This window comes from Sebastes fasciatus, chromosome 10 (genome assembly GCF_043250625.1).
Source record: "Sebastes fasciatus isolate fSebFas1 chromosome 10, fSebFas1.pri, whole genome shotgun sequence".
In the NCBI taxonomy this organism is placed as follows: Eukaryota; Metazoa; Chordata; class Actinopteri; order Perciformes; family Sebastidae; genus Sebastes; species Sebastes fasciatus.
Window position 1 is genome coordinate 20101427 of NC_133804.1, and position 26298 is coordinate 20127724.

General features: G+C 41.8%; 1 protein-coding gene across 4 annotated transcripts in view; it reads left to right on the forward strand.

Moving 5' to 3' along the window:
- trpc7b (transient receptor potential cation channel, subfamily C, member 7b) overlaps positions 1-16077 on the forward strand; it is a 94836-nt gene extending 78759 nt beyond the window's left edge. For all 4 annotated transcript variants that reach the window (XM_074648828.1, XM_074648829.1, XM_074648830.1 and 1 more), the window contains 5 exons: positions 4985-5180; positions 6817-7038; positions 11225-11305; positions 12201-12276; positions 13348-16077. In XM_074648828.1, the coding sequence (XP_074504929.1) occupies positions 4985-5180; positions 6817-7038; positions 11225-11305; positions 12201-12276; positions 13348-13487 (715 nt within the window). In that variant the 3' untranslated portion in view covers positions 13488-16077. The remainder of the gene's footprint in view (positions 1-4984; positions 5181-6816; positions 7039-11224; positions 11306-12200; positions 12277-13347) is intronic.
- Positions 16078-26298: the final 10221 nt, after the last annotated feature.

The following is a 26298-nucleotide window of genomic DNA, read 5'->3' on the forward strand; positions in this document are numbered from 1 at the left end:
GTATTTTGTTTCAATTATCTTTTTCTTGACAACAATTGATTAACACATTATTGATATTGCCATTTCTTGCTTTGGGAAGTTGCCTCGTGTCCTTGCCCTCAGAAGAAACGGGGGTCAGGGGTTGATAGGGATTAGGACAAGGGCAGTTCATCTTGGTGCCGGGAGGTTTGAGTCCTATGTTGCAACGGAATACGCGGGTCTGGACTAGGACTGGGTGATATGATTTAGAAATTATATATTTATATTTTTAGGCTATATCGCGATATGCATTATATATCTCGATATTTTCATATTTTCTCTGCAATAACATAACATTTGATGCGTATGATCATACCAGCATGATCATTCTAGCAAACTAATCTGAACTCTCTGAGGTGGTGCACTGTCATATTGAAGTCAGATTGGTCTTTGGAAATGTATTCTCATTAAGTTTGACTAATTATTCACATTATTGAGATTACATTTTTCTCCAAAATACAGTTTGCAGGCAGTAGTTTTTTTAAATGATCATTCATTTTATTTATTATTTAATATTTATTCATTTTGTTTTAATTCTTTATTTCTTATTGACTGACTGACTTATTGAATTTATGTCAAATCACATTCACCCAAAGATAACTTTTATTTTTAAGCAAGTCCTGGGTTGCTTTTGTAAGTAAAGCTAGTTATGGGGGGGCTAGTTTGTTTGTTTGTCTTTTTTTCGCAGTGGAGGCTATCACCTTCCATCACTTTTTCCGACCTTGACACGTATAAACTCGCTTCCCGGTTCCCTGCTTCACTTTAGATACAAAAACACATGCCCCATACGCGCATCCATGCTCATGTGCCACACACATTTGCCCAGGAGAGTGTATCTGTCAGAGAAAAAGAGCCACGGGAGAAATGTAATGCCAGAGCAAGTCTCATGCCGGCGGCTTAAAAAAATTATGTGACAATTAATATTTGTACTCGATGTTGGCGATATAGTCATTCATTACATCGCACGTAAAAAACAATCCGCTGCACATCGAGTATATTTGATATATCGCCCACCCCTGGTTTGGACCTCTAAATGCATTTAGTATTTTGAGTTTTTGAGTATTACACCTTTCAGGTCACAAGAGTGCAGAAATAAGAAATGTCATGTAAATGTTTAACAGGGGGGACGTGTTTGTGTCATTCACCCGCGACTAGCGAACCACCCCACTAACGACTCTTTTGCTTCTGTATTTTTTTAATACACAGAAGGACAAGACTCAGAGAAAAAGTTACAATTACAAATCCGTCTGCGACTTCAGCACCACAGACAGCGCCATGGATTTATCAATACTGCTGATATTTCAGAGCCATGGTCAGGGCCATAGTTTCTAACTTGCTCAAACCTCAGTCAGATAAAGGATCAATGAGTCAGGTAGACTAGACTAACATACTCAACTAAACAACTCCTCTGTCCCTGCACTCTCTCTGCTTCTAGGGGATGGAGAAGGGGGGGTTGGCAACCCCTCTCATCCCCCCTCAAATTGCCTACTGCATGTCGGACTTTAGAGTGAGCATATGGCTATTTCCCTGAGGCAATATACTGTATACCAGTGCAAATCCGGAACTTAGCGAACTTGCAAAAGTCTCAGTAGAAAAGAATCGTCTGTTCAGCTTTGGCCAGCAAAAGTTCATCTGTGTGCAAACCTGCTGCTAACACCAGGGACTTTGGATCCCCTGCAGTACATAAATGTCGAACTTCATTCACTAAAAACAAGTGTTGCTTGTGAACATAATACAGGCAATGATTACGTTTACCAGCACAACATAAATGGCAAAACAATTTAGTGAAGGAATTTTTAGGAGACAGGGTTGGTGGGTGTAGTTTGATCAGATTTGACCGCGGCCACCGACTGTTCCGATTCATATGATGCTAAATTCTGAGTCCCGTCCACTTAAAACCAATGAGAAATACAAAAATCTGAAATGTGAAATAACCGAAGTCGTTCCGTTTGGCAGAAAATTGTGTGTTAATGTTATGGATGTATAATAAGACCTGGATACCGTGCCGCCGCTCAGCGTTGCTTCCAATTTATTCCAGTAGCCACTCACGGTATTGCAGCGAAAAGTATCTAAAAAGGCCCAAAAGGCATTTTCCCCATAGAGTACCTTTGTGAAAGAGACATCTGTAAAACTGATGACAGGACACCTCGAACGGCAAACAAGGTTGATTATGACTCTTTCTATTATTAATTTTTGATCCATGGATTATATTTGTAAAACTTTCCTCGAGCTGAGAAAAGCGATTTTGAGATCTGTGACGTCATCACAATGTAAAGTCTATGGGCCGAGCGTGAACTTGCGGGCGAGGCCAGCAGGAGAATCACTACTGCGCATATTCAGTGGGCTGCATACCCCCGAAGTAAACCCTAGAAAACGTTTTCTGCGTATGCGCCAGGCGAGCAATTCTCATTGAAATGAATAGGTGCAATCTTTGGGTCCGGTATCCAGCTCTTATTATACATCCATGCTTCATGTAGGAGCCCATCACTCATAGTAAGACACTGATTGAGAACAGTTATCCTAGGCATGATATCATAAGGACATCTGTCATGTTAGCAGGTTGAGCAGATTCATGTTAAAGCTATAAATACATGGTATGCACTGACCATTAATCATGCCATTCAGCTAAAGTTCAGAGATGCCAAGGGAATAGTTTCAAGGCCAGTCTGACACAGGGAGTAATTCACGGGTGTTTCTAATGAGCAACAACAAGGAACAGGGTTGTTCTAGGCTAAACGTGATGCAAGAAAAGACAGTAAAGGGATTTCTTTTCACAATATAATTGCAGAGTTCCATCTGTTTATTTCTACCAGGTGGAAGCATCAATGCGTAACCCAGAAAACCAAAGTATTTTTCAAGGAAATGTGTTGGATAAAGGCGCAGCGTATCCTTAGATGTTTTGCAGCCTAGTTAGAGAGAGAGAGAGAACACACACAGATCTGGTCTTGAAGGTTGAAGAGTGTTTTGCTTTCTGCCTGAAAGGTCAAAGCTGAAGTACCCAGAGGAATCTCTCTCTGTGTGTGTGTGTGTGTGTGTGTGTGTGTGTGTGTGTGTGTGTGTGTGTGTGTGTGTGTGTGTGTGTGTGTGTGTGTGTGTGTGTGTGTGTCTGTGTGTCTGTGTGTCTGTCTGTCTGTCTGTCTGTCTGTCTGTCTGTCTGTGTGTCTGTCTAATCCTTGTTGAGGTTGTGATTCTTCTCTCTGTGCCTTCACCTAGCTCTCTGCTTGACAATGAAACTGTGTCTCTTTGAAAGAAGTTAAGTTAGAAGACGCCCACAGCCTCAGACCAGGATCCTATAGAGCGTCTCTCTCCCCACAGCCTCCTTCCACCTCCAACCCCTCCAGCTATCCAAGCAGGCGCCGCCCCCCCTCTGTCATCTCGAGCCCATGCCTGCCACTCATGGAATATTTAACGACAGACATGTAGCTGAATGTCAATGTTGACAGGTCTTGCAGCGTTATGCTGTTTTACCTTGAGTCAATGTCAGAAAATGAAGCCTCGGGCTGATTGGAGATTTGACTGTGGACCTCAGGAAAAAGCAAAGTACATTTGTAAAAGTTGCAGAGTTTGATTTTTCATATGTAATTTTCAGGAGGAAAAGAAGAACTTTAGGTATTTCAACCACAACTGCTGCCTGGTGTCTCTACAATGAACAGTCTCAGAAATTGTATTCACAAAAACAAATTGTGATTATTTTGACTAATATTGCAATTGCGATGTTAGGGGCAATGCTAATTTTTTTCAGAATTATTCTTCATCTTCATTATTTTCATTTAAAAACATTATTAAAATGCTTATGTTGTGATTTGTTGCTGGGATCTGTACCAAGCAAAGATGTTTTGTTAAGGCTGTAGAATATGATGTGTTGGCCAGGACATCTCTGCAGCACCACAATATTTAATTTAAAATGGTATTTTTGACACACATTTCACCTTTAACAAATATTGTGCCTCCTGCGATTTGAGATTGGCGGGAGAATCGGAGCAGCGGGGGCGGTATTGCATTCGCTTTACCGCACCGTTGGGACGAAAAGAGAGCTGAGCCAGAAGGCAACGCTCTCGATCTACCGGTCAATCTTCGTCCCTACTCCCACTACGGTCATAAGGACTGGGTCATGACCGAAAGAAATAGATTGCGGGTACAAGCGGCTGAAATGGGTTTCCTCAGGAGGATGACTCCCTTAGAGATAGGGTGAGCAGCTCAGTCATCCGTGAGGAACTTGGAGTAGAGCCGCTGCTCCTTTGCGTTGAAAGGAGCCAGCTGAGGTGGTTTGGGCATCTAGTAAGGATGCCCCCTGGGCGCCTTCCTAGGGAGGTGTTCCAGGCATCAAATGATGAATGATCAAATTTGTATTAATTGTGTAGCCCTATTCACAATGATACTCAAATTAAACTGAAGAACAAACACTTGACCACCATGAAAAATGTCTTTTGATTGACTTTAATTAACTCTGGGTTGAAATGTTTCTTTGTTTATCTTGTTAGATACATCCTTGACACCCCTCAAAAAAGACCACACACATTTATTTTAAGTTATGGAGCGAAAAACAAACCTTTATTGTTTCCCCATTAACTGCAGTGACATTTCAGCATCTATTTTGTTTAAAGGTCAACATAGGACAAGGCTACAGGCTTAATGAACTGACTTGTAGAAACCAAATTATCTCAAATGCTGAAGTCGAGTCATTTCCTACTTTTTCAATTTTGCAGAAGTCAAACATGTTTCATGTACGTGTATGCGTGAGAGGGATAATGGGATAATGTGTCCAAATTGGACATGACTCATCAGTTATTTCATCAGTGCCACCTCATAAACCTCACAACATTTAAATGCATTTTGTGTGCTCGTATGTGTGCATGTGTCTGTGTCAGAGCGCAATTAGCAGCTAACATGGTCGACTTTTATGTGTGTCTTCACTATCATGTGCTGTTTTCTTACTGCCACATCTTCTCTCTCTTTCCTTTTGCAGGGTGGAAGAAAGTTTTAAGACTCTCTTCTGGTCGATCTTCGGGCTGTCTGAAGTGATCTCGGTGGTGCTGAAGTACGACCATAAGTTCATAGAGAACATCGGCTACGTGCTGTACGGAGTCTATAATGTCACGATGGTGGTCGTCCTCCTCAACATGCTCATTGCTATGATCAACAGCTCCTACCAGGAGATAGAGGTACATAAATAAGAGGATCAGTCAATATAGAAAAGGTATGATATTGTCAACAGGTCAATAGGGATCAATGTTTGATCACCTCTGAGCCTGCAGGAGAATTAGAGAGTGAGTTGAAAATCCACGAGCCATAAAAAAAATCAATGCAATGGCAAATAGAAAAGTGCACTCATATCTCTGCCAAGTGTGTCTGAAAAGACTGTAATGTTTCATTGAATGAATACAAACCACAACTGTCTAACCCCCTGTCTAGACCACAAGTGTGTCAGATGCGTTTTTTTACTCGCACATCTCATTCAACTGATATGCTCTCAATTTAATCTATGCAGCTGTCTGCACCGGCTCCGTGCAGCTAAACTGCAGTTCACTGTGTAACGCTTCATGTCGACTGTTTAACGCTTCCTCTGAACAGAAACTGTGTTTACTTCCGTTAGCTGTTAGCTCTGTTAGCCAAACACACCGCAGGACTGGACTCGGGACGATTGCCGAATATATTCGTGCAGGTGTGTCTTGTAGTTTCAGCTCAGAGATGTGTTCGAGCTGCGAGTTCGCTACGTTCCACAAGCCCTAATAAATTAACAAAATAAACTCTCAAAATGTCAAGAAAAGGAAATATTCTTACACCTATTCTCCTTTTTAAATAGAAAAATACAACTGTACACCTATATGTTTCTCTCTTTCGCTGCTCAGACTAGCTTAATTGCCTTGTTAACTCATTGTAAAACACACTTCATTCAAACTAAAACTCACCAAAACTGTCATGGTTAGTCTTTTTCCAATGTTCCAACAATCACCCAACAATAAACCCTTAATTCAGAGAGTTGCATGTGAAAATATGCCGGCTCTACACCCACTGTCTCTCTCTCTGCCCGCTGATCAGCGGCCAAGCGGCATCTCGTTCTTCGGATGCAGACCATTAAATTATCAAAATGAAATGACAAATAAATCACCCAAAAAAACAACAACCTGCCCAGTAGCTGCTAACAAGCTCTCCTCCCACCGACATAAGAAGACGCACTGCGTTGTACTCAGAACTCGGCTCAGTTTTGTCATTTGCTAAGCGGCAGTTATACATACATACATACATACATGCATACATACATACATACATACATACATACATACATACATACATACATACATACAATTGTCTTACCTTGATTGCAATTTAAGAAAGGAACAATTCATAATCCATAGTGGAAACAAGAGTCCAAACTGAAGCAGTTGTTGGTCACTTGCAGCCCCTACCGGCCGGTTAAGAGTAGTGAGTAGTCAGCAGTCAGTGAGGGTATAAAACAGTCAATAAAATATGTTGTCACTAAAATATGTTCTTCAGCATACAGTCATAAATGACCACAAAAAATATTAGGCTGATGGGTCCAGCATTATGCGAGATTAGCCGAGGACAGACGCATGCATGTACACACGACCGAATACATAATCTCCTGGAGGAGATAACAAACAAAAACACTGAATACAAATAGAAGCAGGATTCTCACTGGGAAGTTGTCACAAAAAAACTGAATAGTCCAAGAACTAGAAGTAAGTAAATAAGTAACTCAAAGGTTTCTATAATCTGATGTGTTCAAAGCGCTGCTTATTTCAAATACGCCCTGTCTCTGTCCGTCCGTCTCTGCAGGAGGATGCGGACGTGGAGTGGAAGTTTGCCCGAGCCAAGTTGTGGCTCTCCTACTTTGACGAGGGCCGCACCCTGCCCGTCCCCTTCAACCTGGTTCCCAGCCCAAAGTCCTTCTACTACCTGGTCCTCCGCATCAAGTCCGGCCTGATACGCCTCTGCAAGGCCAACAGCCGTCGCCGTAACAACGAGCTGGAGCTGGGCATGCTCAACTCGCAGGCCAAGGTCAGTGTCAGGAAGCCTTTGATTCCTAATCTCATGACGGATTGCAGACACAAACTAAATCATATTTTGTTATTTTACAAATATTTTCCCTTACGACCAGGAACAACTAATGGGCTGATTTTATTTTTGACATTGTGAAGAATGGATAATTTTCCAATTTTCTCTTCATGACAGTATTATTATCTTTGCTAAGTGCTTTGATTCAGCTATTCCTATATTTTCCAGGAACTGGGGTGGAAGCCAATAATTACAAGCAAATTACTGACAACATGTAATTTGTTTTTCTTGCCTCCGATTCAGCTCAGCATATATATTATTATATTACATGTAATAGGAAAATGGTATTATGAAGTGACAGAAAAAGCAAATTACAATCAGCAATTTCTAATAGAGTTTGGTTCCATTCATCTCAAATTTACTCTCTTTGCTGTTGTGCATATTTTCTTTTATTTAAAGAACATTTTGCCATACTGATTTCTAGGAGTGTAGCCTACTTTCCGTCCAGATATTCCTCCTTTCCAGCTAAATGATGTTATGTTTTTTTCCCCATGCGGCTTCAATTAAAGCAGCAGTAGGTGAGATTGGAGCAAATATGATTGAGAAAAGTTATTTTTATAAAACGGTCGCTATATCCTGACAGTAGTACATGAGACAGATAACATGAAAAAAATCATGTGCCTCGGTGTCCTCCGGTGCTCATAATGGCATCTGCAAGATTTGACAGACCGGAGGAAAACAACCAATCAGAACCGAGCTAGAACCTGCCATCCAGCTGCCGTCTCTGAGCAGTCGGGAACTCCGATCAAACTGTTACTGTAATGCCTATTTCTTGCCTCAAATGTTTTCAGGAACATCTTGTAGTGTATTGTTTAGCTGTGAAATGAGAAAGTTTGTGATCCAGCAGTCATGTTGAGATCAGTTGAGGAAATACCAAACACCGCCCACCAGCCGGAGCACAGCCAATAGGAACGCTCTCTCTGAAACGACCTGTGATTGGCCAAAGTCTCCTGTCACGAGGTAGTTTTTTAAAGCCTGAAAACAAAGCCATGAGGAGGTGTAGAAGTTCAGTTGTCTCTCAGAGCACTTGAATTACAATATGCTGAAAGGTTATTATGGAATTTTTGCCCAATGATGCCAAAAAATTCTGCCTACTGAAGCTTTAAAGAGCTGTTGAAATTGGAAAAGGGCCGAAGGACAAGCTCACTAATTGCGCCCACAACAATCTGCAGTGGACTTGCTTGTATACAGTATATAGGCCTGGGTCAGCTGTTTATAACATGACTGTGAATTACCTCCACATATACTGTATAATATAATACTGTATGTACAGTGAGCTCAGATGGCCTTGTGGTTAAGACCCAGGAAATACACGATATTCCCACGGCACGCCTGAGATGCAACTTAAGCTTCGTTCATTGTCACACGTTGTCCCTCTCACGGATTGTCCATCTAAATGAAATCACTGTAATGAAAAGAAAGTATTGTGTGAAGAAAATAGCATGGGCCATTTAACACAGAATCAATCTTAGCGCTGGCTGGCCTTGTCCGCAGGCATTTCCTCCGTCTGATTCCTCGGCTCAAATGGCTCACCACAGCGCCTCGGCCAAGCTATTAGTCAGGCCTGCGTCTGCTCAGATGCCTGGGCAGGTTTCAGATGGGGACAAGGTGGGTTACACCCCGCTGCCTCCGTGAGCTCCTGAAGTTCTCTGCAGCTCTGACAGTTTAACTGCGGAGCCAAGCAGGTGCAGCGAGCGATCGATACATAAGCTCACACTCGACCACAGTGCAGCGTCGAGAATGTCAAGTGAGATTTGGAGAAGACAGCGTGGTCTTTCTGAATCAGTAATTTTGTCCTCTCAGTCTTTAGGTCCATGTTTCTCATGTTATGGGCTAAATTAAAGCTAATTGTGTTAGTTTCAAAGCAGCATATGTTCAGAAAGATAACCAAGTCATGGTCACATGTTTGTTCAGCAAGTATTTATAGTGATGGATGCATAGGCCCTTTACTGAATATGTCTTTCATATATTCACAGTAGTTGGGACGATTAATATCTTGCAAAAAGCAGATCAATTGAATTTCAGTTAAACGGATGCAGCGGAGGCAAACAAAGCCAGTTATTGATAGGGACTAGATCACAGAGTACAAATCAAATAGATTTGAGCTTTGTCAATCGGGCTTTTTCGTTAATTCTCTACATAAAAGATGTGTTCCTCACATCCACATGAAGCCGAAGCAGCATTTGCCATCTGGTTGTGTGGTTCAATAAAACAGTGAGTAGATAAAAAACGACAATTTGCCTCACTATGGCAAATCATTTGTATTTGCAGTAGGGTGCTCTGTTCTCCGATGTCATTAAAAAACGACTGTACATTTTGTTCTTTCAGCGAGCACAAGATGAGTTTCCCTGCTAAATTAAAAAAAAAAAAAAAAGCAATATAAAATCAATAAGAGCACAGATGAATGTAGCCCTGAAAGGTTTCTACTTTAGATGACTGAAAGTTTATTATCCGTTAATAGGATACATACGGTGTGTTGGTAGAGATGTTGTATCATGAACTTTAGTAACGTTTTTTTCTGTGGTGATGTATAGCATTTTAGAATTAATCTGTTTTTAATCTAGTGCGGACACATTCAGTATTTTATTCATTTTTCACAGCTATACAGTATGTTGAATATTCATCATTTCAAAAGATTCAGTTGCTCTCCGAGAGAAATCATGCTATCTTTGAAGGAACAGTGTGTAACATTTTGAGGGCAGAAATTGAATATATTCATAACTCTGTTTTTATTAGTGTATAATTACCTGAAACTAAGAATCATTGTGTTTTTGTTATCATTATATTAGAATGAGCCCTTCATATCTACATAGGGAGCTCTCACAGAGTCCGCCATGTTGCTCCTTCATGTTTCTACAGTAGCCCAGAACAAATAAACCAAACACTGACTCTAGAAAGAGCCTTTCGCGTTTCTACGTTACCTGAAGGCCACCGCATTTTTCCGACATGCTTGTGAAACTGCGATAACGTGAGCTACAGAGTGTAAAACCAAATCCTACACACTGTACCTTTTAACATTAAAAACTGATGTGATTTGGCTTTACCTTAAACTTTTAAGCTTTGTCAGTTATTCTTCAGAAAAATAAATAATATACATGTTGTTTATTATTCATTATTAATAGGGTTGTCAATATGAAACTAGAAAACATAAAGAATCCATCAGTACCATGTTGTAGTAGCTTGTCACAAAGGAGGATAAATAATGCTCCAAACTTACACTAAATTTTGGCGAGGAAAAACTGGCTTGGCCATTTTCAAAGGGGTCCCTTGACCTCTGACTTTAAGATATGTGAATGAAAATGGGCTCTATGGGTACCCACAGGTCTCCCCTTTACAGACATGCCCACTTTATGATAATCACATGCAGTTTGGGGCAAGTCATAGTCAAGTCAGCACACTGACACACTGACAGCCGTTGTTGCCTGTTGGGCTGCAGTTTGCCATGTTATGATTTGAGCATATATTTTTATGCTAAATGCAGTACCTGTGAGGGTTTCTGAACAATGTTTGTCAATGTTTTGCATTGTTAATTGATTTCCAATAATTATTATATACAGTACATACATTTGCTTAAAGCAGCATATTTGCCCACTCCCATGTTGACGAATCTCCCGTTAAGGTACATTTTGAACAGATAAAAAATGTGTGATTAATTTCCGATTAATCGCAATCAAATATTTTAATAAATTGACAGCCCAAATTATTCAACTTTTATGTTATGTTATGTTGAGATAGCTCCACGCCTCAGCAGCTTTAGTGCATATACAGTAGCAGTTAGTTGCGTGTGTCCACACTTAAGTTTAAACTCATTTTGACACTGCAGTGCTGAAATAACACACAAGCTACAAAGGAAGGTCACAGACGTGGAAGGCATCTAGAAATGAGTTAATAGAGACTCACTCTGGTCAAAGCTGACGCTGTCGATTCTCTTCCTACCCTTCTCTTAGTTTGAAGACGTCTGTGGGCACCAGATACAAACACTAATCCCTGCTTTTCATTGTTGTTTTGTTTTGGCAGCGTGTTGCCTCCTCTAACACCCTTTTCAAATGCTTTCATTATAGAAGATCACTCAACCCTGAAATGTGACATTAACACTGGACTGTTTGTCTGTATCTTGTTTTTCCAACAGGATGAACGCCTCAGGACTTATCCACGGCCAGGAGAAGAGTTCCTCCCCAAGAAATCTACAATAGACCCGACCAGATACCAGGTAAGACAGAGAGCGAAGATGAGACCAAGCCAAACAGAAGAGTCTCAGAAAAGAAGACCGAGCAGACGGGAAAAGAAAGAATAAAATGAGAGAGAGAGACATTAAGGCTGAGGAATATAGAACAAAACAAAGGTGGGGTTGGAGGGTGATAAAGGATGACAGGAAGAGAGAAAATGAGAGGGTCGGAAGAGGTAAAGAGAGACTGATATGAAAGAGTAAGGAAGAGTGAGGGAGGTAGGGAGATGAGCTGGAGACAAAGGAGAGGAAGGAATTTTGGATGAAAGGGCATCGACTGAAAGGACTGCAGGATTGAACAAATGATTGCGGTGAAAGAGGGAGAGGAGGAACAGCAAAAAGAAAAAGAGAGCAACAGAGCAGAGGCTGAAAATGCCTCTAATGAGCTGTTTGAGGGAGATGGAAAGCAGGCACTCCGTAAATGAGCTCAAAGTATCACGCTGAGGAGGGAAGAGATGCTCTCCTCCTGAGTCTGCCCTTCACCTTTTTCCCTGAGGGAAATCTAACTTCCTTCACTGGTTGATCGCGCTTTTGTCTCAACCCTCCCAGGTTGTGTGGGTTTTCGCGCACGCGCCGAGCATCGACAAGTCACTTAATTAGACATTTTGTATGTGTGGTGACAGGTATAGACACATATCCAGAGTGCCTACGTGCGGAGATTGACTGTTTGAGCCTTGGCAGCAGCTGCAGGACTTCCCTGTTGGCTACAGATCAATACTCAACATTTCACACACGGTCTCAGAGACACAGCGCTGCTCTCTACCACTGTCTGCATGATTCTGTGGGTGTGTGTGTACCTAGGCGCGTGGATAGATAACACTATGCTTTGTCACATCACCTCCTCTCTATTTAATCTTCTCTTGTCTTCTCCTCCACATAGAATATCATGAAGCGCCTGATTAAGCGCTTTGTGCTGAAGGCTCAAGTGGACAGAGAGAGCGACGAAGTCAATGAAGGTAAGAATTCCCTCTTGATTAAGGCCCACTCTTAGTGTCATTATTTGCTCCGGGCATGTGTGTGCATGAGCGTATGGACTGTTAGTGAGAGACTAGATGTAGGAGTTATTGTGTGTGCGTATGAAGTCCATGAAATGAGGTCATGCTGTATGTCGTATTGTATGTCAGCCTGGAAAAGGTGTAGGAATGACACGATAATGCGCAAGGAAATTAAGCGTGCAATGAGAACGCCTGTGTTGCTTATGGCATGTCATTTGTACGCCATGTAGTCAATACATGTACTGACTGCGTAAATATGCAACTAGTGGGTCGGGGGACGGCTTTATCAACGGTAATCGCTGTATGAGCGCTGTGCAGTGCGGCGGCGATTAGCTAGCCAGTGGGACACACACACGACTTCCATTCACATGATAGGTATCGAATTAAGTACTCTATTGGTATCGGTATCACTTTAAGGGTACTGGTATTGGTACTGGCATTGTAATTTTTTAAACGATACCTAGCCCTATATGCAACGGTCAGAGTTGACGTAGAAAAAAAAGCGAGAAAGACCGCTTATGGTGGGTGGGAAGGGTGGTGGATGGGTCCAACAAACACAGGACTTTTAACCAGGAGACTGGTGTTTTCTTTTATAAGTTACGTTAGTGACGTTTGTCACATGTTTGTCAATTATTTTTTAGTGATGTTTGTCACGTATTTTACTTAGTTTATATACTTATTTTAAGCCCAACCATGTTTTTCCTAAACCTAAGTGAGTTTATTTTGTTGCCTAAACCTAACTGCGGACATTACCACAGTTTTATTGCGTGGCGTACAAATGACACACAAAAAGAGGCGTACAAATGACATGTAAAAGGCCTAAAATGCATCCTCATGACACGCAGAATGTCTGTGTAATTTAGTGATATTTATACGCCTTCCAATGAGACCGGGTTGCGTATGTACTGTATGGCTGCACATACTCACACGTGTTGACTATAGCACAGTTTCATGCAGACGAATGCTTGCATGTCTGTTTTTGCTCAGGCTCACGTGTCCTGATTGTCGTGTCCGTGTGTGACTGTGTTGTAGGCGAGCTGAAGGAGATCAAGCAAGACATTTCCAGCCTCCGTTATGAGCTCCTGGAGGAGAAGTCCGATGCTGCCGGAGAGCTGGCTCTGCTCATCCAACAACTTGGCGACAAGTTTGGCAAGAACACCATGAGACACTGACAAGACTCGCAAGAAGGAGAGAGAGGGGGAATGAGATGTGAAAGAGGGTGAAATCAGGGAGGAGACGGAGGCAGAGAGCCGGGTCAGGGTAGGTATTTTTAAGACCTTGATAGGGGAAGAAGAAAAGGGAGAGGAGAGGGGAAGCAGGATGTTTATGAGATAGACGGGGAAGAAAATGGAGGAAAAAACGTGAGAGAAAATTAAAGTTAAAGCAAATAGCAAGTGTTTTGTATATGCAATGACCACTTAGGGAGGAATGTGAAAAGAAGATAGCTGCGACTGCAAGTGAGCGTGAGGTCAGAGGGTCGGAGGTGAAGTAAACACTCAGTCGAAGGGTGTGTTGACAGTTGACTTCTAATTAAAAAAGCGACATCTTCAGGGAGTGAGAAGAGTATCTGAGGGAAAAGGAAAAAAAAAACTGCCACTGTTTTTCACACCAGAAAGGCCGGCTTTGCTACCACGTCTTCACTTTGTCAGGACTAGCATAGTGACACCTGTCGAGATACTGTACACCCCTTTATACACCAGGCTATCTAATTAACGCATTTCCATCCACAATGCACAACTTTCAGGAAAAAGCGGTGAAACAGTGTAAGATTTATGCACTCATTTGAAAGTCATTGAAGCTCCCTCCTAAAATGCAGTCAGTGACCTTTGTGGGTCCACATAACACCCAGTGTGTTGTATAGACGTTTAGTGTTGCAGCTCCAACATAAGTTAAGGTAGTAGAAATTGTAGCGTTCAATAAAATGGCAAAAGTGCAGATACTCCAGACAGCATGTATTTTTACCTCACTCAGAATTATTTGAAATACAATGTACTAAGTGAGCACATGCTGCCAGAAAGCATGCAAGTACGGGTGATTAATGAATAGCAAATACAGACAGGATATACAAAAACAAATAGGGAAATTTCACACGATACCTCTCCCGCTTTGTTTTGAAGTCGAGGTCTCATGCATATTTGAACAACTTCAAGACAATAAAAATGTTAAATAGGACCTAGAAAACTGTTTTCATTGTGCTTTTGCAGCACAAAGTGTTTTCTATAATAGTAACCCAAAATGACCTCCAGGAGTTGTTTACAGCTGTAAAAATGCAGGAGGTCAGTGCTTATGAGGAGCACATGAAGGCAGAAAAACACTGTCTGATCTCTTTAGGGCAACCAGACGAGAGATTGTGGGAGATATAGAGAGATGTCTGGAACAACAGTGCAATCATTTGGCTATAAAACACTGGGATTGTGCTGCAGGAGCTGTGTGGTCTTGTTTTTCTTTTGGAGGCTTATTTGACATACCGCTGCACTAACTGTCTGCGTTAGACTTCACCAGTGATTCCACTGACATGAGGGAGGTAATAGTTGAACTGAACTTTAGATATAGAGGATATGTGATCCCAGTAATAATACACAGTTTGATAAACTGCTAATTCTGCCCATTAGAATTGAGATCTTTTTTATTGTGAAGTGGAAAACTGTATCTAGATACCAATAGGATGTTTAAGATGATGTTGACCTGTTGGATCAGCCTTAGCATCTGTCCGTCATGTAACAGCAGCCTATTTTGGGATTTTTGATAACAAAAAATAGCCATTAGCCGATTATTTATAGTTCCCAAACCTGAGCACAGTCGTGCGATTGTCTCAGATTATTATATTTCTAGTTAGGATGCTTCAGTCATTTCTTACCCGATGGATGCCATTTTGTTCCCCACTGCTTCTGGGACACACGACACAGGTCTGCTTATATTTGTTGTCATTTAAAAATGTCATAAATGAGATAGTTTTGGTATTTTACATTTAATAGTCAGATTGAATTGCTTCCTGCGAGTATTCGCTTTCAAAACCAATTCGATAACATCCAAAAAAGAAATATTATCAAGATAAAACACCACGGTTTTATTATTCTATTATTGTGTGGATGCTATCCAATGTCATTAGCCCCATAGGTACGGATCAGCAGGGGGCATACTGCTCACATTTAGAGGGCTATCATTATGTATAATTTGTTTTGTTGGGAAAACAAATCAATTCATTTTAACATCATTAAACATTACAGTAAAACTTGCAGGACTGTGAGATGAGTTATTGCCATAAAAAAATGTGTCTATATTTGAATGCTTGCAGGTCGTTTTTAAAGCTTCTAAGGTAAAGCCTGAGCTCACTGTAGGTGCAGTAACCACGAGCACACTTCCTAGCACCATTAAAGGTGAGCGATCATTTTTAATCCGAAGGCTTTAATTGAAACACTTTTTTAGAGGTATGAGGTTTTCAACCTGTAGTGACCGTAATCTGTTTCAGGTACACAAATGTTGTTTAGAGTCCTTTAAGTAAGTAGTGTGACTTGTGTCTTTATTTATTTGTACTGTATGTGTCAGAGAGTGAACGAGCAGCTAACTATTTTCTGTGTGCAGAACCGAGCGAGGAATGAAAAGACTCCCAGAGAAGGTTTTATGATTCCCACCGCTTTAACAACAAAAACCCAAAATACTGTATTTTTCACTTGTACGCAAGAATTATTGATTAAAGCAAAATCTTCTACTGTATATTGTCATATTTTTGATCCTTGAATTAAAGAGAGTATACGCTCTAAACTGTCTGAGTCATTGGATCGCTCTGTATGTTTGCGCAGGTGGAGTTTGATGATAATTAATGAGTCTAAATATTCAGTGTTTGTCCTCATCAGCGGCCCTCAGTCGATGACAGGAGCTGGAGCAAAACCAAACATGTGGCTGCAGTGTTGCTCTGCACTCTGGCAACGACGGTATGCAGACACACGCACACACACACACAAGGTACACATTTAGAACAAATGCTCTTGAAACAAACATTTGAGCAGCCGGGAGGATCCAAACTGCACCCAGTGTACACTTACACACTGTGCAATAATTCACATCCAAAGTACACAGTACTTGTTGTCTTTTATAAGTGGTTACAGGCATATCTCAGTACTCACTGTTTTAAAGCCATTCACACACACAGATCAACTTTTATACAAACACACACAAAATGCACTAAAACTAACAAATCTCATAATACATGCCTAAAAAAAAGTCACATGCAAAAGTTATTTTCGAACAAGAATACAGATAATGCAATGACCTAAAAACTTTAACAACAGGAACCATTACTAGATTTGTGTTTGAAGAGTCATATGTCAAGCGTGTTTGTATTACCCAATTTTCACATATGCAGTACAATAATGTCTGGATTTACAGGTCCACAACAGTAACTGCTCTCAATGCTGTTCCACAAAATCCAAAGATCCAAGACAACTGTGCAAAATAATACTGAATGTTTAAAGAGTTTAAACAGTAGAGCCCAAAAAGATGCTCAATGACTGGAGGTTGACCGATATAATAACGATAGTTTGGAGCAGGGAAAAAGCCGATGGCCGATTAATCAGGCAATATCTTCTTTACTTGTGCAGCAGCCTAGTCGGCTACTTTTGCATGCGCCGTTTTTTATAAATCACTCCGAATTTAATCATTCGTAAGAGAACATCCTGAAGTGTGATTTCATGGATTACATCGTTGGAATATGTTCTATTTATGTGCAATAAGGGATGCGCTGTTCTGTGGTTTATGACCGGCCAGGATTACTTCTGTTGCAAATCCCTGTACATTGTTAATGCCACTCTTATAAACCATTGATGTTGGTGCATATTTCGGGGGTAAGGAGGATCCTTTAGTGTGTGATTTCATTTCATGAACGGATAGTTACGTGGCTGGATTATTTGGAAGAGAGAACACTAAATTGATAACTTTTTTTCTCCCCCTCCACCTTGACTTTGTGTATGCAGCCTCCGTGCAAAATGGTGATGTATGTCCCCGCATGACTGGTGGAGGCTGTGCAGCCATCGGCCACTATAATGATAGTCTGTAAAATGTCCTATTGGCGCTGATTAATTGGCCAAACTGATAAATCGGTTAACCTCTATCAAAAACTATGTACAACAAAAACAAAATACAAGATTTTGCAGGACAAAAAAAGCAGTCATGAGGCTTGAGTTTGACCAATCAGGGATGTTTAACAGTGCAAACTCCTCTCGGGCTCCAAGAAATAAGAAGCTATGGATTGGTAACCAAAACTTTAACTAATTTCCTTTAAAGGTAAAGGTCCTGAGTTTCTACAAAAACTTAAAAAGGGCATGTAAATATAAACTTCAGTTCTGCACTTGGACCTAAATAAACTGCAACACATTTCTGGATTCAGCTAAGTTAGGCTAGCAGGTACTCTAGTTAAACATAACACAAACTGAAGTGCAAACCCCCTCATCTGATGAGGAACTCTACCTCAGGAGTAATTCCTTGAACACAGTACATTCTCTCTACTGTAAAAGCATAACATGCTTTTACAGTCTGCAGTGCAGACTCAACGGTGGCATTGACTAAAGACGGTCCTAAAAGCCAAAGAAAACCGTCTGTGGAAATTGGCTTTCCTGTAAGTGTGTGTGTATATGTGCAGCTGAGTCATGCACCTGTGTGTGTGTGTTGACCTCACCGACGCACTTGGCGTGTTAAGAGACATCCTGAGAGCTGCCCTCTTAAGCAGCACTGTAAACACTGCGCTCCAACATATGTCCAGATGTTTATTAGACCTCACTTACTCCTTACCATTTATCCACCGCTCTCTCTGCATTGTTTCAGGCTGTCACTGACAGATTTCCTTTTATTGTATAGTCTGCCATTGCACATAAGAACCCAGTAAAGTTCTCCCTATAAAACGTACCGTACATGGTCATCTTTTAGACAGATGTCTTTGTTTTCAGTGCCATTTCTTTTTGTGGCAATTTTATTGAAGCAAAACTGGTTTGAAGTGTCATTCCAAAAGCAAAGACATTTTGATAAAAACTGTTTTCCATTTATTTTGCCTTTTTAGTGTTGAACCAATGATAGGCAAATTCATACATTCACGGCCCCTTAGCTGCAGGCAGGTATTAGTTATCATGTAATATGAACCTTTAAACAGTGCAAACCTTGGAGTTTTATTCCCCTTTGTGAGCGTTTATGATGTAGATGGTGAAGGAAATCTGTTTTTACATTAGGTCTCTGGATGCAGTGCTCTCTAATGAAATGCTGCTGCTCAAAGTAAAGTTTTGGAAAGTTCCAGTTCATGGAGAAGATTTCTCAGCAGTGACCGTGCACTCCTCCAGAATTTTGTGAGTCTATAAACTCCTCTTTTGCATTCTCACAATGACTCAGGTTTGTAAGATGTGTTGTAAGGTATAGCTCTAGGCAAAAACTCTATAATAACCACAATTACAGGCTTGGGTACACTCAGTAGAGCATCTTTTTCCTTCCTCATCACGTTGTTGAGTCTGGTTTATAATCTTTGTCACATCCTCTCCTTCTGTTTCCTCCACTCTTCCTCCCCATCACTCACTGCTGCACCATATATGCAGGCCAGTAAAGCAGTTGATGCCAAAACACTGTCTCGAAAGAAGGAAGACTGAACTCAAAACGTTGTACGGCACACATAAACCGCAGCGGGGACCCCTTCTGGACTATCTCCATAGCAACAAAGTCAGTCCGAGTGAGATGTGCTTTTGGAAGTTCACAGGAAATTCAGTTATCTGACTTCCTTCAGTGGTCTCCCGCTGTCTTCTGATATGAGTTTTGGCCTTAAGGGCATTACTCAATAACACGCTCTCTCTTTGTGTGTGTGTGTGTGTGTGTGTGTTGTACAGGTATTTGTGTTTTGTCAGTTTTAATCACGAGATAAAATTTGATCTGCTCGTTTGTGTTTGACCTGTGAGCCTGTGTGCTTTCATAGAAAACCCTGAAGTGTGTGTGTGTGTGTGTGTTAGAGCACCACAGTATAACTGACATTCCTTCTGTGGTGTAATTTGTTCCTGAGGCCCAAGGCAAGGAAGTGTTTCCAGAACCTCCTCCTCTCCTCCTCTCCGTCCTCCCTCTTTCTCCATCCCTCTCGCCTCCTCCATCTGTCTTCCTCTGTTTCTGTCTCTCCTGGCAGCGGAGCAGTAGTGAGCGATGTGACCTCCCGCCTCCGAAAGACAGGGATTCCAGGGATTTGGAGGAGAGATTAGACTCCCTCTCCAACGCGCCTCCCGCCTACTGCCTGGAAGCCCCCTCAGGAGACAAACTTAGCAGCAGGCACACACACACATATAAAAAAATAAATATGCTTTGTTGCTTGTATAAACACACACATACACAGCAGCTTACCCTCCCTGGTATATTATTAGAAGCTTGAACACGTAGGTGGGCTCAAGCTCCCTCTCTGCCAAAAAATCGGCACACACATTACGCAGTCACTCAGGCGTGAATACTCGCATATGCATGCGCGCTCACACACCAGACTGTCTGTCATAAACACATTTAAATGGTGAATGCTAACTTGTTTGTACAGAAACAAATAAACGCTTCACACTCACATATTAATGGATGCGTTAACACAAAAGCATTCTTAAACTCAAAAGTCTCTCTGATGCTCTTAACTCTCGCAGACGATCATGTGCCACTCATCATTTTTGCACACAGATTCAGCTCCTATCCGAGGCATCAATCGCGCCCTTGAGCCATCTCAGTCTCTCATCTCAGTATCTCATTAGGAGAAAGCTCTCTGGAGAGAATCTCATCAGGACAAACCTCTTAAACAAACTAAAGGACAATTGTAGAGCATAAAGCCGCCCATTCATCACTAAAATACAACCTTGATTACAGTCATAAGAGCGTCATATAACCTTCTCCAACCCATTTTTTTTTTTACTTCTCTGACATGACAGCCTATAAAGAAATCACAAATCCACAGAGCTGAGACTGTCTTGAGCCTCCATCATCGGTGAAACGCCGATATCTAATTTCTGGAGCAGTCAGAGGGCTGATGGAGTGGAGTAGGAAGAGGCTATCGGGTGGGCTTTGAGAAGAAAAGACTCGTTTGATTTGTCAAAGCCACGGTGCGCTGGTTCAAGATGGATGGAGAAATTGATATGACAACTCCCTGACAAGCCTCCAGGTGGCTCAACCGGCCCTCGAGGCCGCGCCGAGCACGCAGTGAACTCATAATTGCAAGTGAAGCGCATGAAACCACACACGCAAGACAAATGTGTCAGGTGTGCATCCATCTCAAATAATGGTTTTATAGAAAATCTTCACTTTCATCACAATACATAAAAACAACTTGAGTTTTCTGTATTGTAACTGGTGTCATAGAATAGTTTCTACTCACCCTGTTTGAGGTCTATGGGGTGTTTTGCAGAGCGATTAATAGAGCCTGATTATTAGAAGGATCCATGCTCCCTGGTGCACCATGTAGCTTAATCAAGCATGCAGTATTTGACCTGCGGTTTAACCCAATCTAAGGAATTTATTTGAATTCCTTTGTGAATACGCCTTCCTGATTTTCGCCAAATCAGTGTGAAAGGATGTATTTCTTAACTGGCACTGAAGTTTTACTCTGCTTCTGAATCCTCCTACAGAGTCATCCAGGGTCATCCACCAATTGGAAGGTCGGTGGTTCGATCCCCGGCTCCTCCAGTCCACATGTCGAAGTGTCCTTGGGCAAGATACTGAACCCCAAATTGCTCCCGAAGGCTGTGTCAATCGGTGTGTGAATGAGTATTTAGATTAGATCCTGATGAGCAGGTGGCACCTCGTATGGCAGCCTCTGCCATCTGTGTCGAATGTGTGTGTGAATGCTGACATGAAAAGTACTTTGAGTGGTCGGAAGATTAGAAAAGCGCAATATATATGAAAGTCCATTCACCATTTAGTGGCACTCTTTCCCGTATTTCCAAAATTGCAACAACTGACTTAAAGTCAATATAAAGCAATGCATCTGACACAAAATAAACCCTAAAAAAATCACTATTTTAAAAGTTTTCCATGTAAAATAAAAAGTTACAGGTCAGCAACAGTTTCTGTCTCGATTGGTCCAAAAACTCAACAGACTAAATAACTCCAACTGAGAACAATTGATCCGGACATCATCAGTAGAGATGATGCAGAAACACATGAGAATTTCACCTAATAGTACCACATTTCAAAATCTTACATCACAGCTGTATCGTGTGAAAAACCCAGAGGATGTGCATTCAGCTAATTGGAAACCAATTGAATAAAGTGAGCAGAAAAATCCACTCCAGAAACTCTCGTACAAAATGCAGGTAATCTGACAACAAGCCTCACCTTTGTGTCATAGCATTCATCATCTTCATCATGCTTGACATCATCTTGTATTAGCAGCAGTCGGCTCATTGCGACAGCACCAGTTTCCTCCTCGGTGTTGCTATCACATCCGCTTTTTGCATTTTTATCTCAGTATTCCTGACAACAGTGAGTAATGGATATGATACGCTGTACAGGAATTGCTACAACATTGACTAGATTGCAAACACTCTCCCATTCACTGTGTGTGTGAGTGTGAAGGGAGAATGAGTGAGACACAAGTTATGTTTATATCAACCTCAGCACTTCTGCTGCTGCTCGTCATATACAGCAACATTTCCCCTCAGTGTATTTATGTACCTACAACATAGTTTCCCTTTTATGGGCTAACCATAGCTGCTGCACCACCATTCATCTTCTGACTCATGATGCCTTTCTGTCCCTTTGTTCTGCTCCGTGTTCTGTTTGTTTTACCTCTCACTCACCCGCCCTCCTGTTTGTTTCTCCGTCTCTTTTTTAAATCTGCTGTTTGTTTCTGTCCGTCCCAGCAACTATTTTATGCTCCGTCACTTTCTATTTGTCTCCGTCCTGCCGCTGTCTTCATCTATATTCTTCTCACGTTTTACTTGTCTGTTCGGCTCTTCCTCATACTCCGTTTCGTCTGACTCACAGGTGGCCGTGACCTTGGTGACCCTGAACCGTATGGTACTGAGTAATTAGCTGTTTCTGTCTGTTTTTCCCGCTCCTCTCTTCATCAGCCGACAGACAGCAGAACTCCACTGTGTCTTACAGGGAACACTGGTTCTGTTATTTCCCTCTTGATCTATTTAGTTTCCCTCCTCACTCCTCCTCTCTTCTCCTACACACCTCCTGCCCTCCCAGGGCTTCTGAGGTGAGTCTCTGCTCGATCACACGGCTACTGTACCAGAGACCCTCCCCACGCTCAAACAAGCACCCGTTTACCCGGGGCCCCTCCCTCAAGACCTCCTTCACTGATCCTGAACACAACATCCCCGAAATTGCAGAAGAACAAGAAGGAAACGGAGAAGCTAGCTGAGGCTCAGCTTCTCTCTGCTCCCCTCTTGTTGTTTGTTTACTGTCCTGAAGATCACATTGTGAAATACCCCGGTGGCCCGTACTGGCTGAGTCTGCCCTGTTTGCTATAGAGATGAGAGGCCACTTGACCTGCACTGAGAGCTGAGGCTATACGCTCAGTGTGTATTTTAACCTATACTGCAATAAAATAGAGTATAAATAGGAATATACATTTGCAAAATGTGTCAAACATGCAACAAAAATGTGAATTTACTAGGGCTGTTAATCGATTAAAAAAATTTAATCACAATTAATCGCACATTTTTTATCTGTTCAAAATGTAGCTTAAAGGGAGATTTGGGAGACTTATCAACATGGGAGTGGGAAATACTGTATGCTTTCTTTATGCAAATGTATGTATATTTGTATTATTGGAAGTCAATTAGCAACACATATGACAAATATTGTCCAGAAACCCTCACAGGTACTGCATTTAGCATAAAAAATATGCTCAAATCATAACATGGCAAACTGCAGCCCAACAGGCAACAACAGCTGTCAGTGTGTCAGTGTGCTGACTTGACTATGACTTGCCCTAAAACCGCATGTGATTAGCATAAAGTGGGCATGTCTGTAAAGGGGAGACTCGTGGGTACCCATAAAACCCATTTTCATTCACATATGTTGAGGTCAGAGGTCAAGGGACCCCTTTGAAAATGGCCATGCCAGTTTTTCCTCGCCAAAATTTTGCGTAAGTTTGGGGCGTTATTTAGCCTCATTGTCGACGAGCTAGTATGACATGGTTGGTACCAATAGATTCTTTAGGTTTTTCTAGTTTCATGTGATGTCAGTATCTTCACTCTAGCTTTAAAACTCAGTCCGCTACAACCAAAAACATCGCAAGTTGCATTAATCAGTTGAAGAAATTAGTGACGTTAAAACGACTTTGCGTTAACACGTTCTTATAGCGTTAACTTTGACAGCTCTAGAATTTACCTGTTAGATGTTTTCTACCTGATAGTTTCTTTTCATTTTATTTTTCTGTGACTATTTATCTGCAGGTTTTGATATATTTTGGCCTCACAAAACATGATTTGAATGAATATGCAAAACATGCAAAACATGCATATTCACTGTTTGCAGGCCTATAATTTAAGTGGTAGTTCTCTTTGTGTGTTTCAGTGAATACATGACAACTCCCGCTCATGTCGAGTATCCATTTTATCATAATTTTCTGTGAGAGAAAGTAAAAGCCTCTCCTTTAATTCCTCCCTGAAATGAGGAGCAGCATTTGGTGTTCTGGCGAGATAATCAAGTGACTAATTGTAGAGCGTCTGATTTTTGCCAATGGGGGCGTTTGACGGCACTGGCAGGGAGAAATCCTATTCTGCCCGCTTCTGATTTTTTTTTTCCCATGGAGGTTAAAGAGGAGATGGTTTGAAGAAAATGAACACGATTACACAAAATGAGAGGAGGGGAGACGTTTGCGTGTCACAGCTTTTTGTTTGTTGACGATTCGTGTCGGAAATCGGTCAGACAGAAAATGGAGTTGTATTGACACAAGAGATAAAGGAGTCCTGGCTGCTTGTGTAGCCATTGGTGATCACACTGTCTGTGCTGTGTGTGTGTGTGTGTGTGTGTGTGCGCGTGTGTGCTAGTGTAGGGTGTATTGTGTGTATTTAAGTGTGTGGTCTCTCTTTCTCTGTCTGTCTCTGCTTATGTAAGTGTGTGGCAGTGTGTGTGCTTGTGGTTTGCACATGTCGAATGTCTCCTGTGGGTGTGTTTTTGGGTCTCATAATCTGTCTCTCTTTGTGTTTTTGTCCCGAGAGTCTGTCTGGGAGTTTCACTGCTATCAGATGCTACTGTGTGTGTATGTGTGTCTGTCTTAGCGAGCAAGATGGGGATAGTTTCATTGTTTGGAAATATTCATCATTAATGATTTTGGAGCTTCTGGTTGCATTGTTTTATACGAGGCTTCACAGTCTGCCAGTGGAGCAGTGAATAGGAAGAGATGGATAGACTCTATAGACAGTATATCTGGGTGGCTTTTGGACTCCCGCCAGTGAGGCGAATGACTCCACTGCACCGCGGAGCTCATGCTGAGGAAAGCAACACAACAATATTACTCTTTCATGAAGCAAAAATAAAGTAAACTCAGTAGACTCGAGGTATTTTGTCTCAAAGGGATCGGCAATAATGGCTGAGGAAAAGCACTGCTGTGAGTGCAAATTACCATAGCTTTTGTTTGTGCTCTTTACTTCACCCTCACTTGACATGGCATAATTTGAGGTGACGGAAACCTAATGGTGTAAAACTGTGGCAGAAGGCTTTTAGGGAAGATTTTCAGAGCGTTGATACTTCTCCTGGAAATATTGGAGAATATGCGTAATAAAATAACAACCCCTGAGCAGACCCAAATCTCCAGTTAGCTGACAGTGGAGAGAAGTGTGTGTTTTATCAGTGTGTGTGCATATGAATGAGAGAGTGGCTGGTGTGTGTAGGCTATACACATACATAATCCCTGTTGACTTGCAGGCCTGCCATTTGCTTTGGTTATGTCTCATCAGCGGGAACATTAAGCTTCTTTTAAGCACCTCTCCGTCTCCTTTATTTCCATCCCGTAAAATAAAATTATTTAACTTAGAAAAAGAACTTTTAGTTTTCTTGTTTATCTACAGTTTGAGCTCACAGTGCTTCATGGATGACTTGTCTTTTTTCCTGTTTTTTATGGATTAAAAGGATTAAGAAAGAGATGGAGAAAGGGGTGTAGAGAGAGAGAGAGAAGGAGAAGGCGGGAAGACATGAAGAGAAGTGAGAGAAATGGACCACACAGCAGAGAAATGGAAAAGAAACATGAGGGAATTAGAGTGGAAGAGTCAGTGTGTGTGTGTGTGTGTGTGTGTGTGTGTGTGTGTGTAAGTGTGTGTGTGTGTATAACACAAACACATAGAAGGTGAGAGGTCATTCTTTTGTGCGACATGATGCTTGAGGAGGGTGAAAGGGACTCCAATTGGTTCATCCATCCATCTGCAACCGCTTATCCCGTTAGGGGTCGCGGGGGGGCTGGAGCCGATCCCAGCCGACATTGGGCGAAGGCAGGGTACACCCTGGACAGGTCGCCAGTCCATCGCAGGGCTGACACATAGAGACAGACAACCATTCACGCTCACACTCACGGGCAATTTAGAGTCCACAATTAACCTAACCTGCATGTCTTTGGACTGTGGGAGGAAACCGGAGTACCCGGAGAAAACCCACGCTAACACGGGGAGAACATGCAAACTCCACACAGAAGGGTCCCAAGCCGGATTCGAACCTGCAACCCTCTAGCTGTGAGGCGCCAGTGCTAACCACTGCACCACCGTGCAGCCCGACTCCAATTGGTTGACACCGTTAAATCTGCAGTAGGCAGTATATTTTTGGCATCATTAGGCAAAAATGCTATAATAACCTTTCAGCGTATTAGAATTCAAGTGTTCTGAGAGAAAACTAGATTTCTGCACCTCCTCATGGCTCTGTTTTCAGGCTTTAAAAAAATCTAGATCAGAGAGAGAGCGTTCCTATTGGCTGTTCATTCAACGGAGGCAGCTGTCAATCACTCGTCAAACTCTGATCCAACAGTCAAACCAGGCAGCGCTGATCAAATATAAA